This window comes from Rhamphochromis sp. 'chilingali' (genome assembly GCF_963969265.1).
Source record: "Rhamphochromis sp. 'chilingali' genome assembly, chromosome: 19".
Classification (NCBI taxonomy): Eukaryota; Metazoa; Chordata; class Actinopteri; order Cichliformes; family Cichlidae; genus Rhamphochromis; species Rhamphochromis sp. 'chilingali'.
Window position 1 is genome coordinate 25,682,451 of NC_137946.1, and position 17,161 is coordinate 25,699,611.

At 40.6% G+C, this 17,161-nt stretch overlaps 1 protein-coding gene across 1 annotated transcript; it reads right to left on the reverse strand.

The window, feature by feature from the left end:
• Positions 1-1,134: 1,134 nt before the first annotated feature.
• Positions 1,135-15,614, reverse strand: rabgef1 (RAB guanine nucleotide exchange factor (GEF) 1). Its single transcript, XM_080866316.1, has 10 exons — positions 15,508-15,614; positions 11,766-13,559; positions 9,859-10,041; positions 9,456-9,652; positions 7,697-7,860; positions 7,509-7,590; positions 7,237-7,369; positions 6,663-6,754; positions 4,373-4,629; positions 1,135-2,386 (listed from the first exon to the last, which is right to left on the reverse strand). Exons 2-10 carry the CDS (start codon positions 11,801-11,803, stop codon positions 1,976-1,978), a joined length of 1,557 nt encoding a protein of 518 aa, XP_080722442.1. The 5' UTR covers positions 11,804-13,559; positions 15,508-15,614; the 3' UTR covers positions 1,135-1,975.
• Between the last annotated feature and the right edge of the window lie 1,547 nt (positions 15,615-17,161).

Genomic DNA, 17,161 nt, shown 5'->3' on the forward strand with positions numbered 1-17,161 from the left:
ATTAGAGCTCTGTGGCACAGAGAAAAAGAAATGTACAGCAAAAACCTTTTCAAGATCAAGCGGTTGTTACTGAGGATTAAACAAGCCACACGTGGCAAATGGAGATGCTTTTTGCAGCTGAGTAAATTTACAGTAATCACACATTTTATAGGCTTTTATACGATCCCTTTGCTTTTATTTCAGCGACTAGCAATGTTATTGGATTTGACAGTACTTAAAAGATCCTCAGTCAATAAATAAACACAGAAACAGGACCAGGAGTGATTTAAAGTGGCAGACACTGGACTGTTTTAACAATATACAGTACACAAAATGAGATTTAAAAAAAAAAAAAAAAAAAAAATCTAAAATACATTAGTAATAGTATTTTTATCATGTAACATGCGTATTTTTGCAATGGTTTGTTACTGAGGCCGGTATGTGGTGCAGAAAGCCAGACAAACACTGTAAATCTTTAAAAACAAATAAAAAAAACCACACACAGTACAATATTGAAACATAAATTACACAAAACCTGAAGTGTGTATTCAGGGTAAATTCATGCTTGCAGGATAATTGTAAGCGGTTCTGTGTTAGAAATGTGTAAGACCTGAATTTCTTTTCTCCACAAAATGACAAACGTGAAACTGTCCTCAGACTAAAACATCGATCTGCAGGCCTGCAGATGTTTAAACTTCCACGGCAAAAAAAATTCAAGACTGTGGCAGATAACAATGGCAGCTGAAGGTGTTACAGGGAAACCGTAATTGCACACACACACACACACACACACACACACACACACACACACACACACACACACACACACACACACACACACACACACACACAGAGGTTTAACTGCAGTAGTCTGCTTTTTAATTTATTTCTCTTGCGGGATCGCTTTTTAGTGAAATAAAGAGTGAACATGTAAAGAAATGTGGGCAAACAAGCTTATCATTTAGGAGCTTATTTTGTCATTAATAAGAGCAAAATCAAAATCACAGCTGACAATAAGTGATAGTCGTCTGAAGCTGGTTGTTGTATTTGCGCACTTAAAATCTATTTTAATTGTTACGTAAATTTAGGTACGTTTATTTCATATCATATCATCATTTAGTACTAACACGAGTATTCTCTTCTCCAGCCTATGTGCTATATTTTTGCCATTTCTTTCTCATAAATTTGTTTGTTTTTGGTTACATAATTACCTGTTATTTTTCATAAACATTTTTACAGCAAATTTGCTATTTTTTCCTTGCAAACTTGTCCAGTTTTTCTCATGAATTTCTTTCTTAAAACTCTTTTAAAAAATTGTTTTTTATTGACAATTTTTTCCTTGTAATTTGACCATTTATTTATGAGAAATTAGCCATTTCTTTTCCTCATAAGTTTTTAATGCAAACCAGCCTGTTTTTTCTCACCACTTTACAAAGTTTTTTTTCCCTAATAAATTTCCTATTTTCTTCTAAAATGACCCTTGACCACACCTTTTTTGATGAACCTACTAAATTTTGTTTCAAATTTATTTGTTTTTTCTTTGCTTTGTTTTGTCCATTTGGTGTTGAATAAAAGTGAACTGTGCAACATAACTGCAGAAACCTCGACAGCTAAAAGCCAAAACTGAGCTGCCAAATACAGTTCCTGCAGTTCCATAAATGGCCACATGAGGCAGTCTCATAAATGGAGACTGTCAGCATAAACTTCCATGTAAAATGCCCCAAAATACAACTAACTTATACAAAAAGAAATGTTCCATAGCTCATGCATCCCTTGTTAACAGTTGTACGTGGAGTGTGTTTTTATAGTTACAGTTATAATAATAATAATCAAATAAAAGCAGCTTCTCCCTGTAGCTCACCCCTCTCTCTTCCTTTTTCTGACTGAAATGACTTCACTTTAAATTTAAGGTGCAGAGGCTACTGGGAAACTCCCATTTTCAAAGTAAAGTACCTTCATGGCATGCGAAATGCTTCTTCTCCCTTTACTGACTTTACTACCCTGCGAACACCTGGGGGGTCAGCGGCGGCGGCAGGTTGTCGTTGTCTATGTTGTTGGCATCAATGGCAGAAACTGTGCAGGTCAGCGGATATTTTTCCAGGATGTCGTTCACCTCCCGCTGGATGCTCTCGGTCCAGGAGAGCAGGTCAGCCTGGAGGCTCTGAGCGGCCTCCATCACCTTCTCCTGCCGGCTGCTGATGGTCGACAGCTGCTCCAGATTGTGGTTGAGCTGGGCCAGGACAGGGTTGGTGGCAGCCACGCCAGCTCCTGGACCGGTGTGGGGCCACTCGCCCTCTGCGCTGCTGCATCTTGGCGAGGCTTGGCCCGACATGTAACGCTCAAACTCCTCCGGGGAGAGATTGAGAGACTGAGCGTCCAACTTCTCGATGAAGGCAGCTGCACAGCACTAAAAAATAAAAATTTATTAATTAATTAAAAAAAAAAAGAAAACCAACTGAAATCATGGATGATTTTCTGACAGCACGTCAAACTGAGTCACAGAGAGCCAGATGGCCTTATGTTACAAGGGTTAGTCCAACATTTTGGGGAACAAGAGTGCCATGACGTGACAGTTATGCTTCTCTAAAGAGTCACATAAACGTCTCTGCAGGCCTCATTTAAAGCCTGTTAGGATGCAGGTATAAGCACACATGAAAATTAAACCAACTCGGAAATATACTCACCGGCTACAATATCAGATACACCTGTTCAACCACTCGTTAATGCAAATATCTAATCGGCCAATCACATGGTATCAACTCAGTGCATTTAGGCATGTAGTCGACCTGCCAAGCATCATAATAAGGACAAAACATGACATAAGAGAAACTGAACGTGGCATGGTCGTTTGCCCGAATATTTCAGTAACAGATTATCTGCTGGGATTTTCCCACACAGCCAAAGGAAGCGGTCAGTTCTCTGGGAGAAAATGAGGAAGCCAGAGGTCAGAGGAGAATGACCAAACTCCTTTGAGCTGTTAGGAAGGCAACAATAACATAACTACTCATTACGACCAAGATGTGCAGAAGAGCATCTTTAAATTTACAGCACATCACACCTTGAAGCAGATGGGCTACTGCAGCAGAAGACTACACCGGGTGTCGCTCCTATCAGCTAAGAATAGAAAACTGAGGCTACAATTCACACAGGATCACCAAAATTGGACAACAGAAGATTGGAAAAATGTTGCCTGGTCTGATGAATCTCGGTTTCTGCTGTAACACTTGGATTGTTCCTACTATGCCGTGAAGATGCAAGAATGGGATCCTAGCAAAGTATAACTAATAAAGTGGCCTTTGAGTGTGTTTGTTGTTCTGCTTAGCTTAGTGAGGAAGAGCTTGTGTGGCTCTGTCTGAAGGCCATGCGATTGCACCTATCAGTGCCTCTAAAACTGGCAGATAAGAAATAACCTTATATAATGCTTGTTTCTTTAAAAGAAAAAAAAAAAGCAGATAGAGACATTTAAGCCCTTCAAATCTGAAAAATGTATTTGTCTATGACATAACACTCATTAAATACTCCATACTCCCACATATATTTGGATATTATTCATTAAGGGGTTTAATTACATTTGGACAAACTGTGCCGTCAGTAAAGGGAACTAAGTGCACGAATAGCTCAGCAAAGACAATAAAGAGGCGCTCCACATTCCCAGCATTTAAGGCACATCTTGAACAGTGGTCTTATGTTATGTAAATTAGCAGGTTTGCTAGGTTTGGTGTATTGATGTTTGTTAACATGTGTTGGCTGCTAAATAACCACTGAAATCTTTACTCTGATTTTACAGTTATAACACAAAACTTATTTCACTTTTCATTATCTGGATTTATCAATTTTTACTGTAAAATCTCTCAGAATCCTCCAAATTTAACTTTCAGAGACTCAAGTAAAAACTACAAATAAATAATTAATCCGTTCACAATAAAATCCAACAGGAAGAAGCAGAAATTTGTCACAGTTTAGAAGCTTTGACCAAAAAAATGTTCATGCATAATGTTTGCCAATTTAGCTTAAGTATACAAAAACACATTAAATCGGCTTTTCTGCCACCTGAAGCAAACACACTTCTTAGGTAAAACAACACAAATCGATTCCTTATAATGAATCCTGGAAGGAAATTACCGACACTACAACTACACTTTTTTTTCTCTGTGCATTTTTTGTTAGTTTGGGTTTATTTACTCAATGCACTGAATTCTTTCAAGTAAAGCAGCTCAGACTCATTGCCTTTCTCGTGCATGATGTCATTGTGCTCTCATGAACAATCACCCCTCAAAATCTGTTGGTGAGGCAGGAGAAACACTATTACAGACATGTTAAACTACCCTCATTGGACCCCAGGTCATCAGCTTGAACAGGCTTTGAAGTAGGACAAGAAGAAAGAAAAACAGACCAGGTTGGTGAAGTAGTATCCATCCTCTCCGGTCATCAGCCTGCTGGGGTTGCAGAATCGGGTGATGTACTGGATGTTGGACTGAAGTCGTGGAGGATTAGCCTTCAACACGATGTAAATGAGCGCGGGGAGAAAGTCGTCGGCCGACGCCGGCTCGTTCTTGGTGATCCTAATAGCGCTGAAGATGTGTTTACTGCAGTGTGTGATGCAGGCCAGTTTGTCCCGAGGAACCCTCTTCGAATCCATCTCAATGATATCTGGAACAGACCAAGATTCGCTCATGAAGGCTGAAACAAAGAGCTAATCAGGTCACACGTTTATTAAGTAAAACTTATTTGTTCTGCTCTGGAGGTAAAATATATATAAGGATGATTTACAAATGACTTATTTCCATCCTGGCACTTAAAGAACATTATATATTCACAGCAGAGCGTCTGTCTTCACCATCTGCAGCACCAGACGTCGCACGGCGCTGCCAGATCAAATCCATTAGCAAGTTAAGCTCATTTCTACACATGAAGGATGGATGGAGCGACTGTTTGAAAGCCATACAGCTCAGTTTTAAAGACTACAAAGACAAGAAAAACCTCTTCAAAGGCAGACAAAAGGCTGCTTATTTCTCAAAGGAGAACATAGAACAAAGAGCAGATATACACTCTTTTTCCACAATATTAAGAACACCTGCCTGAAACAGCCTATGTCCCCTCTGGGCTACAAAAACCATCAGGTGGTGTCCTGTGGCTCATATCCGTTGGGATAGGACCCTGTAGATAGGCAGTGGCTGATAGGCTTAACTTAACTGTGTGAAACTGTCTCTGTTCTTTGGATTATTGAACTTTAGTAAATGATTAAACTTCAGATAAAAACTCACTAGGTTTACAAGAACAGCCAATCAACTGCAATGCACACAGCATTATTGCCTCAGGCCCAAGATGGAAAGGTTGCCAGCGTCATTAAAGGGGGCAAGTTTCACTGACCCTATCGCCCTTCTAGATGTGTGTGGATGCACTGAGCGGGACAAAATGTTGTTTATTTGGAGTTTAAACAACAGAAATGGTTAAAATGTTCAATAAACTATATTTTCTGACATAATTTTGTAATATAATGTATACTTTATTTATCCCTGTATAGAAATTACTCTCTGCATTTAACCCATTCACTCTAGCGAAGCAGTGGGCAGCCAATCCAGCACCGAGGGAGCAGTGTGTAGGGACGGTACCTTGCTCAGGGGTACCTCAGGATAGCCATTCAGTGGATTTTAACCCCCGACCTTCAAACCACTCTACCTACTCAGCTATCCCTGCCCCTAATTTTGATAAATATTTGCAGACATTGATGTAAAGATGTGCACAGTCAGGATTTCTCAGTCTGCACCTTTTCCCATGCTGGATCACCTACAATTTTAATAAAAGACTCATAAATGGAGTAAATGAGTCAAACTAAATTTAAGTGAGTCTAAGCAGTGAAGGTGAACCCTCATGGACTGCTGGCACATCTGTGTGTGAAGTTATAGACATGTTATAAAAAGGCATAATTCACAGAGGTCAAAGCCATGTTTTGTAGGTGGCTGTAAATATGGTTTTTAATGCTGTTAACTTTTAAGATTTTAACATGGGAGTCTATGAGGACAGAGCCACTTTTGGAGCCAGCCTCAAGTGGCCATCAGAAGAACTGCAGTTTTTAGTTTGGGGTTCTAATTCACATTTTCAATCACTTTCAGTAGCAGGGTTTCAGACCGTCAAGGCCTTTGCCTTTGACTGCAACGGATCCCTACAGGAGAGATGGCCCATATTCAGGTGGATTTATACATTTCGCTTCTGGAGATGGATGGATTGCAATTCTGGGAGCTTGGAAGCTCTTCATTGTGTTTCTCGAGCTGTTCCTCAATATTTTTCTGCAGAATGGCGGGGTCTATTATCTTTCTGGGGTAGGCCACTGTCTTTAAAGGGTTGGGAGTCATTTCTAGGTTTCCAACAGCATGTACCAGGCGGGTGACAGATGTCCACTTGACTTCCAGCACCCAGTGACTCTGTGGTTTGTAACCATTTTCTGTACAATTTTACTTGGATTTTTAACTCCCCGAAACTGTTTTAATGAGGACACATTGTGTGTGGCAGAAACAAGTGAGGACAGCAGTGATACTCATGACCAATCATTTATCTGATGGAGTAAAACATTCACTCTTTTTTAACTCAGATTTTGGTCTCTGTGAAGTTCACGACAAAACTGCAAAACGACAGCACCGCTAGGATCAAGCGCAATCAAACAGCGCGTCTGAGCGCTCGCTGACCTGTTATCGCTTTCACCACATTCTCAGAGACTTCCGGGATTTCTTCATCCATGGACACACAGAGCATCTGGATGGTCACCCAGTGCAAAGCCCTGCAACACAGAGAATCAGAATCAGAGAAAAAAAAAGGCATACAAACATTGTGTTCATTCACGTAAGCCTGACACTCTTATTTTTTGTATTTTGTGTGTCTACATATGATGTAACCATACACATTTGTTACAGTCACTTCGCTCCAGGGTGACAAACACATCAGACACGTGCAGTCAGCAGCTGCCACTGTGCTTCCAAATGTAAGAAAAACACAGCTAAAAATGGCTATTGTGTAATCAACTGCACAGACTCAGAAAGCATTCAGACTGAAGTTTTCACAGGCGGATGAAGATTAAAGGCGAGCGCTGTGCACTGAGGCTTTCTATTCACCAGGCACACACAGCTTACACATAAAAACCCCATGTTTGCACAAAATCTAATGCCAAAGCCAGGAAAATCCACAAAAATGACAATGTGACATAAAATATTATATTCTAAAAACACCAGGCTGTGCTGAGTTGTTCAGTCCAGGAAGAACCACCTTATCCTGTTCTGTGTGGCCAAGTCCTTCCTCTCGTCATCAGTGGTTTCTGGACAGAAAACGCTCTTGTACAGACGAGTCATGATGTACTTTTCCACTTGGTCCATCACCTGCTCCACAGACTCAGAGGAGCCTGGTGAACAAAGGTACATTAGAGCATATAAAATACTGCTTGTGCTGCCATCTAGTGGCTTCTCAGACTGTTTGCGTTGAGAATGTCTTAATGATTGTTTTAAATACTTGAGGTAAAGTTGCAACTTCTGCAATCCTACCTTTAAAGTGAGTCATCAGGCGGTCGGCCAAATTCTGGTAGAAATCTTGAACGCACTCTGACAGCTCATCGGCACCCAGGTCCTGTTGACAAAAGACCTTAGAAGGTTCTTCGCGTGGAAAGTCATGGAAACATTCAAAAGTAAACGACTGGTGTCATTGAGTCAATGAGCGTCAGAGTACGTCGCACCTTCTTGCTTGACATGTTCACGAGGAAGACTCGGCACTGCTTGTGGATCTCCCGGCCGGGCTTCTGGAGGTTTTTCAGGAAGTCCACAAAGTCTTTGGACACTTGGTCCGTATCGAAGCTTGCGTGGCGGCTGATGGACGGACTGGTTTTACCTTCTTGGGTTTCTAGTTAGGGAAAAAAAAAAATCAAGTTTAAAATAAAACAATAATTCTCCCCCCAATAGGTGTAGGTACTTCAGATAAACATGTATTACTTACTCTCATCATAGGACACATAACTCCCTACGCAGCTGTCATGCCACTAAATAATTGCAAGAATTACCTCTTCAGAGCAAAATTTTTAAATTTCACAGCAAAACACCAAAAAATGTTTTTGTCATTTGTCACAAGTTATTATAAATGCTGTGCAACATCAAGTGTGGATGAAGGAGTGCCCCCCCTTACACCATCAGAGGAACTCAGGACACTTGTAATGTCCATTCACTGAACACTGTATTAAGTACAACTTAACTTAAAGAGATTAGACTGTGAATGGATGGAAGTAATTGGCAACAATACTCAGCTAGGCTGTGGGCTTTAGATGATGCACAGTTGGTACTAAGGAGCCCAAATGTGTGCCAAGAACATATCCCGGACACCGGACACATCCTGAACCACTGATACAGGGCTGGGTGGTTCATGCTTTCATGTTGTTTACACTAAATTCTGACCTTACCACACGCCACAGCAGAAATCAAGACTCACAGACCAGATAACATTTTTCCAATCTACTATTTTTAAAATTTTGGTTAACCTATGTGATTTGTAGCCTCAGCTTCCTGCTCTTAGCTGAGAGAAATGGCAGTCAAGGTGGTCTTCTGCTGCTGCTGCAGCCTATCTGCTTCAAGGCTCCACATGCTGTGAGCTCAGAGATTCTCTTCTACAATAACTATTTGAGTGACTGTTGCCTTCTTATCAGCTCAAAGCACTCTGACCATTCTCCTCTGACTTCCTGCAGGATTTTCTCCTTTTCAAACTATATTTGTTAAACCCTAGAGATGCTTCCAGCAGATCAGCAGGGTCTGAAATACTGGCTCATCTAGTACCAACAACCATCCCACGTTTAAAATCTTTTAAATCACCTTTCTTCATCCTTCTGATGCCTGGTTTGAACTTCAGTTGTTGTTATCCTCTGACCAACAACTGCATGATACCCCTAGAACAACAACATCTGTTTCCACCTTAAGATTTAAAAACAAAGGAAAGCTATAAACATTTAAATATTACTTTCAGGTTCTTTTAACTGAATGGACTGAGAAAAACAGCAATTCTCCTCAGCTTTGGCAGCCAAAGCAAACTAAGCTTTATGCAAACTAAGACATTTTTTAATGTGGCAAGCAGCTGGGTGCTCTGATGACAGGGGAAGAATATAGATGTTGTTCTTAGGACAGAAACCACTTTCTAAAGTCAGCATGTGCTTCCCGAAGTCTTCATTTTTCTTGGGACCTCCAGCTGTATATTAAACCACCACTGATGACTTATCATCAGTAACCATCCTCATTTGAAGAGCTGTTATCACCACAACCTTCCACCGTAATTTCTTTTTACAACCTCCTGCAGTTGCTTATTATTGGCATGGACGTGGTAAGACACTAACACCAATATACACCTAATCCCAACCCCTGACTATTTCAGGCTAAAGCATGCAGCTGCGAGTTGATCAACAAAACACTCACAAAGCACCCCAAGTGCACACACATTGATGTTAATGAATGTGATACCTTTTTTAGAAGCAGTTCGTGACGAAGGGCTGAAGAACTTCTTGACGGTGGTCACTTTCCGAGTCTTTTCATTGGTTTTCTTCTCCTCAAACTTGGAGAAGGGACCCAGCGAGGCATGTCCAGGCTGCGGGGGCGTTGTGGACTGAGTCTGCACACCGTGACTGCTGGCATACGCTGCCTCCTCCTCTCGTTGCAGCCTGGAACCAAGCAAAGTTGATTAGAGGGGAAACAATAAGCTTGCAATGAGCACGTCTGTTTCTTTTCAAATGAATGCACCTGGTGATTTATAAAGTGGTTCATTCATTAATGGAGCTATTTAGCACAATGTTCTGTGTTTCTGCTTTTAGCCTCTCTCACACTTTGCTTTCCTCTGGAGACGTTTGAGGACTGCTAAAGGTCTTACTTTTCTGCCAGTGCCCAGTCATCCTGGATCTGTTTCTGCCGTACCCGCTGGTACTCCTCCCTCCAGCACTTTGAGCACAGGCCCTGCCAGGCTGCGTTGCCATAGTAACCGCATCCTTTTTTGCACAGCAGGTCTGATTGGTCCACGTGTATCCCCCGTCGCTCCGTCCGCTGACTCATAATGCTGGACGACACGGGATGAAAAATTCATCATCTGATTTATTAGTGTGTTTGTATGCGCTGCTGGTCAGACCCATCTCCCCGCTGCTGCCTGCTTATGCAGCTCAGATTATTAAACAGTTTACACACACAGTTAAGGCAGGAATAACATGCCAGTCCAGCAGCGCTACACTAATAAAACTCTGCAATAAAAATGGAACGCTCTAATTATCGAGTTCTTTCGTAACACTCAGACACAGACTAAAATAAAAACAGTCTTAATACACACTCTTCGTAACTCAGTTTCACTTTGTCTTTCTCCTCTCCTTACTTCCTAGCATCCATGATTTCTTCCACCTTTTCCTGTATCTTAGTCCATCACAGGAAAGTTGAGAGAAATCAAAGGATGAAAAGTTATTTTAGCACCCTCTGGTGAATTTTTGATAATTTACAGTTTCTATTTTTACCCATATATAATAACTTCTAAGCATTATTTTTAATTTTCTGTTTGATTAGTATTTGCTTATGCAATTAACCATAGACTGTATATAAAAGATGGACCTGAACCCTATGGCAGAGTGCCTTAAACCTGCAGCTCTTCTAACAGCCAGCATGACCTGCAATCTGTGTCTCAAACTCGTCTATCTAACAGTATTATTATTCATGATACAGAGAATAAAAGCCTTGACTTGGATGAATGCTAATTATTTTTTCACTGCAGTGTGGTTTCAGACCGTGCTTTGAAAAGATTTTCTATAACCGAGACTTTAAGTGGGGATTAGCTACTCAAGAGGTGTGACTAAAGGGACACATACCACATTTACCACTGTAACAACTTCCATGATGGATCTGAGTGACTATCAATGTGTCAAATGTCAGCATGTACACATTTCTGCTTGTTGTTTAAATAGTCAATGTATATTCGCACTAAGCAGCAGGCAACCATAATGGGGTTGGCGTTGGTGCCTGAGTTTGTATAGTAAAACATTCTGAACTTCTTAAGAAGTTCAGAATGTATCAGAATAATTAAAGTAAATATTCTGCATGTCACCTTGATGGGAATCAGTCTAAAATTGAGTTTCACTTTTAGGACCTGCGATCCTGACAGCAGATAAACCCTAACCTGCCTTTAATTCATGGCATTGTTCAAAAGAAACTTTGGTCTGTGACGCTGTAGAACACAAAGCCAGTTTCACTTGTTTATTACCTCTAACTATGACCTAAGAGTTACCTGCTCCCCAGTATGAAGATTTGCATGTCCTATTCATAGTTTTACAGCTCCAAGAGCAGCAGGTGAAAAACAAGCTTAGTCAGCATCTAATGCAGCGAAAGAATAGAGAATTATAAAGAACAAAATGTGAGAATACACAAGGAGGAAAACCAGAAATCACTAGAAATACAAAAAGCTACACAGACGACACAACAAAGGAAAACTGAGAATAAAACTGAAATAAGATTAACTTGACTTGAACGAAGAAAGAGGAAGGCAGGGGAACGCCTAAAGTCAAAAGACAAACAGACGAGAGAAGGAGGAAGTGAATGAAAACACAAAATGGGAACTAGCTGAATACGACCCTCAGTTACAGGTAACTAAAGCTAACGAGTCTAAACAGATGTAAGAATACAGCGTAGCTCAAACCATAAACAGCCCAAAGAGCAGATCAGAAAATAAAAAAAACACATTTAAACTTCTAGATACAAGTAACTAAATTAAAGCAACAACTCTACAAGCAGTAAATTAAGTACTACCTGGAGCAGTGTTTCCCAACCACTGTGCTGCAGCACATAGGTGTGCCATGAGAAATGATCAGGTGTGCTGTTTCCACCTGATTAGTGCTCTAAGCGACCGGCGTGAGTAATGGGCAGAACAATTACACTGTCTTCGACTAGAGGGAAGCACAACTGAAGAAGATGAAGAAGAAATTACATAATAGTCATGCTGTGAGTGAGACAGCACAGCGTGTAATAGCAATAGATAAATATTTGAAAAGAAAAAGTAGTCAATCTGACCTGGGTCCTGGAGAAATTCCGACCCAGATGAAGGCCTTTGCATGAGTAGCGGTCAAAAGAAAAACAAAAAGGTATACTGGAGACAAACCGAGTCAATTCCGCTATACCTGATGCGCAGGGGGAAAATGATCAATATGCTTTTTGTGATATTATTGTTTGGTGGTGTGCCGTGTGTATTTTCTAATGTGAAATATGTTCTGTGGCTCCAAAGGGTTGGGAAACACTGACCTAAAGCATAGATATACAGACGACCCACTCCAAAGGTGAACCTAAAATGCAAGGCTCTAATGACAGGTTCTCAGAATCAGTAAGAATCATGAGCTCCCAAAATGCAGGGAACACGACACTGCAGGCAAAAGATGGCTGCAAATGACAATATGCAGCAAAGTGGAAAAACACTCATCAAAGCAGGCTGTTTTGTTTGCTATGTAGGAATCTATTGTAGTGGAATATCTATTCATTCTTTTTTTTTTTTTTTAAACCAACTGCCTTTTGTTCTGTTGCTTTTTTGACATTATCTACTAAACTAGGCGGTGCTCACGCAAGGCAATCACACTTTTAAGGTTGTAGCACATAAACTTTGGAACAGCCTTTCTCAGCCTATCAGGTTCTATCAGGAATGTTAAACTTGCTAAAAACTCGTCTTCATAGGTTAGCTTTTCTTCATTACTGTCAGTTAAGTCAAATGGCACAGCAGGCCAAATAGCACTAAGTGGAAGTGGAATTTAATAATTTAACCAGTATTATTACATCTGATTGAATTACATCAGTCTGAAAACATGAGAATGAGAATATTGCACATATTACAGCAATTTTATTTGTTTCAGTTCTCACTTTGTTCAATTTAACTTCATAATTATTCTATAAATGTTGCATGAACAGCAGTAATAAATGATAATGGGATCGCTGTGTTTCCTGAATTATTTCTGCATAGGAAATAATTCTTTGGGTTTTTTTTCGTTTAGCAGATGATGCAAATACAGAAACTACTACAAACTAAATTAAAACTAAAGTGAAACACGTGAACTCACACAGAACCTAGCTGAAACTAAGAAGATGTAAAAGCAAAGATTTTAATAATAAAAATTAAAACTAATGAAAAATGCAGTGTTCGAGTCCTCTGAGCAAGCATTCAAATACATCAGAATTACTGTTACCTATGATGTCATGTACTCAATTATCTATATTAGTCTAAGCATCCACTGGATTATTGTTGGTGGTGATGTTTTCCTCCAGTTCACAGTTATCCTATAGCGCTCTGAGGAAGTACAAACACCATAGGAACATAGTAACAACTGCCAATATCCCCGGATTATTGGACAGGCCCAGAATACATGATCCCCAATGAACCTGCAGCTCCTCCAATCTTTATCTGATGCTGAGACCTGAGAGTCTCTAAAAACTCTAATTTATTCTTCCAATCAAAATTTTTCCCATAGATTACTACGAATACCTTTGTGACAATTCATACACATGTCCACCCGGGCGCTGTCCTCAGTGGACACACTTAATCCAAGCTCGAGGTCTAAGGAGCTGGAAAGAAAAGCGTCTGGACTTCTCTAAGTTGCTTGAAGACGTTTCACCTCTCATCCAAGAAGCTTCTTCAGTTCTAGGGTCAAATGGTGGAGAGTCCCAGATTAAAGCCCTATGCGAGTGTCCCCCCAAGACAGACATGGGCCCCCTGTTGATCCTCTACTGAATCACAGGAGTCCAGGTGTGAAAATGGGTGTAGGTCACAGTCAGCTAAGGTTTCAGGTGAACCCGCTGTGAAACCTAGCCCCACCCTATCATTAATCCAAGCTCCCACTTTTCTTTTATATTGAGGCTGTTTTCTATTTATAGCACATCACACATGTAAGTGTCCCAAGTCCCAAGTTGAAAGTGTGTGTGTGTGTACACACAAATTAATAAATCATATTGACCTACTAATAAGAATGAGTACTTTAACTCTTTAAGTATATTTTGATGCTAAGACTGATTAGCAGGGTGTGACTTTTACTGGACTTCTTATTGCACGATCTGATATCGTGGTATTGGTGTTGTTCCCAGATCAACATAGTAAATGTTGTTCCAGGATCAACATTGCAAGTGACCAATCAGAATGTTGTGACGTCATACTTTTGCGACTTCAGGAAAAACCGCCATAAAACAAAAAACTGTACTTAAGCTGCGAGAAACCGCCTCTGTCCGCTGATCAACGGACCCTGACCCTAACCCTTTAATAAACGCTAAGCAGAATTGATATTGTCCTTGCAACACTGGAATTTCATAAATGCACGAATGGCTTGGCACGCCAAAGAATAACGTCACAACAATGAGATTAGTCACTTGCAATATTGATCTTGGAACAACATTTACTATGTTGTTCCAGGATCAACACCAACGCGACGATAACAGATCATCCACTTCTTATTCAAGAAAAAACAATGTTTAAACTCTTCTGCAGGACACAGGGCTGCAGCGGTTTCCACATCTGTTTTTCTCCTGATCAAGCATTTTGATTTGCTGTGGGCCCCCCACTGCCGTGATCCTGGGCGCTGCCCTGTCCATTACAACCATAAGAGGGCCATGAACGCTCTTGCAACTCCCGACACCCCCCAGCTGCTTCTTTGTTCCAGCTTCCAAAAGACGGTTTGTTAGTATTAGTATTTATTTATTTATTGTCATTGTCAAGAACAATGAAATTGCGTTTGGGGCTTCCATACAACCCAAAAAAAAGAAGAAAATAATAAATACCCCTTAAAACCCAAGTGTACATATTTAACCCAGTGTGACTCCAATGCAATAAGACAATCCTTAGCAATAATGTTCGTAGAAATTCAGACAAAGACCTGAGAAACATGACAAAATACAACAATGCAACCCATTCAATATTATTGTACTGTGAGATATGATATCAGATATGATAGTTATCTATTTAAGAAAGAGGGGGGGGGGGGGGGCAGGAGGGGGAAGAGAATAAAGATATGATGCACCAATGCAGACCAGTTCATTGCTATTAAGAAGTTGGATATGGTTATTGTCCGTGAGAGGGGGGCAGAGAGTTCAGGAGCCTCACAGCCTGTGGATACAGGCTGTTGGCCAGTCTGGATGTTCTGGCCTGTATAGACCTGTACCAGCTACAGCTTCAGGGCAGATTTAAAGCTCCCGAGCAGTTCAAACAGTGAAGAATGACCCGCCTTATGAAAATGTTTCGCTACCCTGTATTTTTGTATCACCCAAATCTCTCACGGGTGGTCGATTTAGCTAAGATCAGACCGTCGCAAATACACACAAAACAAGTTTCAGCCCTCCTTCAAGTCCTTAAAGCTTTCAATCAGGTTTCCCTTTCAATTTTTCTGGAGTCTGGAGGTCATCGAGCAGCCAGTCCAGCTGTGTTTTAACGGCCGTCGCAGGAAAATAAGGCAGCTAAATAAAAATATTACTTGTTTTGTTACTTTTTGAACACGCCGTGTGCCCGCTGTGCCGATCAGGTACTCACCTGTTTGTGATTTCACTGTCCAGGAGCTGGAAACAGACCTCCGCCTCCGATGCGTTTGTGCCCGGTATGCTGACCAGACCGTGAGGGTCCGGACGACTACGTCATCACGCAGACAACACGGAAGTCCGGCAGCTACGCGATATCTCATTTTAACTACCCAGAGCGGAAGTAGAAACGTACAAGACTCTCCTAACCAAGGATTGTGGTTAGAGTGCCTTCGGTTTCAGATGGAGGACTTATTTTAAAGGATGGGTTATTGTTGTCATATTGATGAACAGGCTGAGATCATACACAATATGCAGTTTCGACTTTCTCACTTTTCGCGCACCCATTGACTCTCTCGTCCTTACATGTTCATTGTAATTTACACCTCCCAGAAGAAAGGCGCAAAACCTTCACATAAAGTGTTCTTGTAAGTTAACAACAGATCTGAAACTAAACATTTTGAACTTGGCAGACCCCTGGGGTACACGTCTGAAACCGTTTACATTCATGTTTACAACAGTTGCTTCAAAGCGCGTTAAGGCAACTGTTGTTGTGATTTGGAGCTCTAAAAATAAAATTGAATAGAATATGAATTCAATATAGAAACGAGACTCTGCATGCTTGTGGAACTGTTATGTATAATTTGTCTGGAAGAAAGCTTCTTCTCTCGAAAAAGTACATCATAACATCTGAGCAAACCGGACGTCGTGGGGTTTCTTGGCCAAACCATTGAAGATGTTTGGCCATAATGTACAGCACCATATTTGGAGAAAACCACAGCATTTCAATGCAAAGCTCTTATACTGTTCCTCTGTTATCTCACTTCCCATTTTATTTTGGTATGGGAAGTGAGATAACAGACGATCTCTCTTCCACTTTGTCCTCAATTTTATTTCTAATGTCTCATTGTCTTTGATTAGTTTCACCTGTCCGTTGTTCTCCAGCTGTGCTTCATCGTCCGGATTAACCTTAAGTGTTTTCTGTGATTATTAATAGCCCTTAATTCCCCCTTGCCAGTGTCTTAATTTACCCTGCTTGTTGTTCTTGTGTGTCCCTACTCAACAGTCATGCTTTTGCCCTGGAGAAGTGTATTTGGGACTTTTACCTTTGATCTTTAATAAAGGTTTGTTTTTTTTGTTTATCTTGTTTACTTTGGAGTCCTGCATTTGGGTTCTGGACTGCACAGAGTACCATAAAAACTTTAAACTCAAGACTTTGAATATTATAAACGGAAAGACTGAAGAGAAATTTAATGTACGGACTGTATAGAGAAAGTATGCTGTTCATTCTGTATATAAAAAATATAAACAGAATCTTGAGGAGCTTAAACAAATGGGCAAGAGTCTGTTGTCACTTTCCTAGGCCCAGCCAAGAAGTGCTGTTAGCTAAATATTAGGACTGAAAAATGAGCTTGGTGGTCTTTGGTATGGTCTTTTATTTGAGCCTCAGACTTTGCCGAAGGGCAGCACAGTAAATTCATCCCAGTGAACCTTGTTTATTGACATCGAGGTTAATGATCAGTGTCTGTGTCTAAATGTCGATCTAATTACAAAAGAGCTTAGATTTTGATTACGTTTATTTATTGACCTTTAAATAAACCTGGCACTTCTGACTTCTGGAAGGCTAGATTTAAGTTTATCAAAGCTCTCAGGCATTTTATCATTTTCAG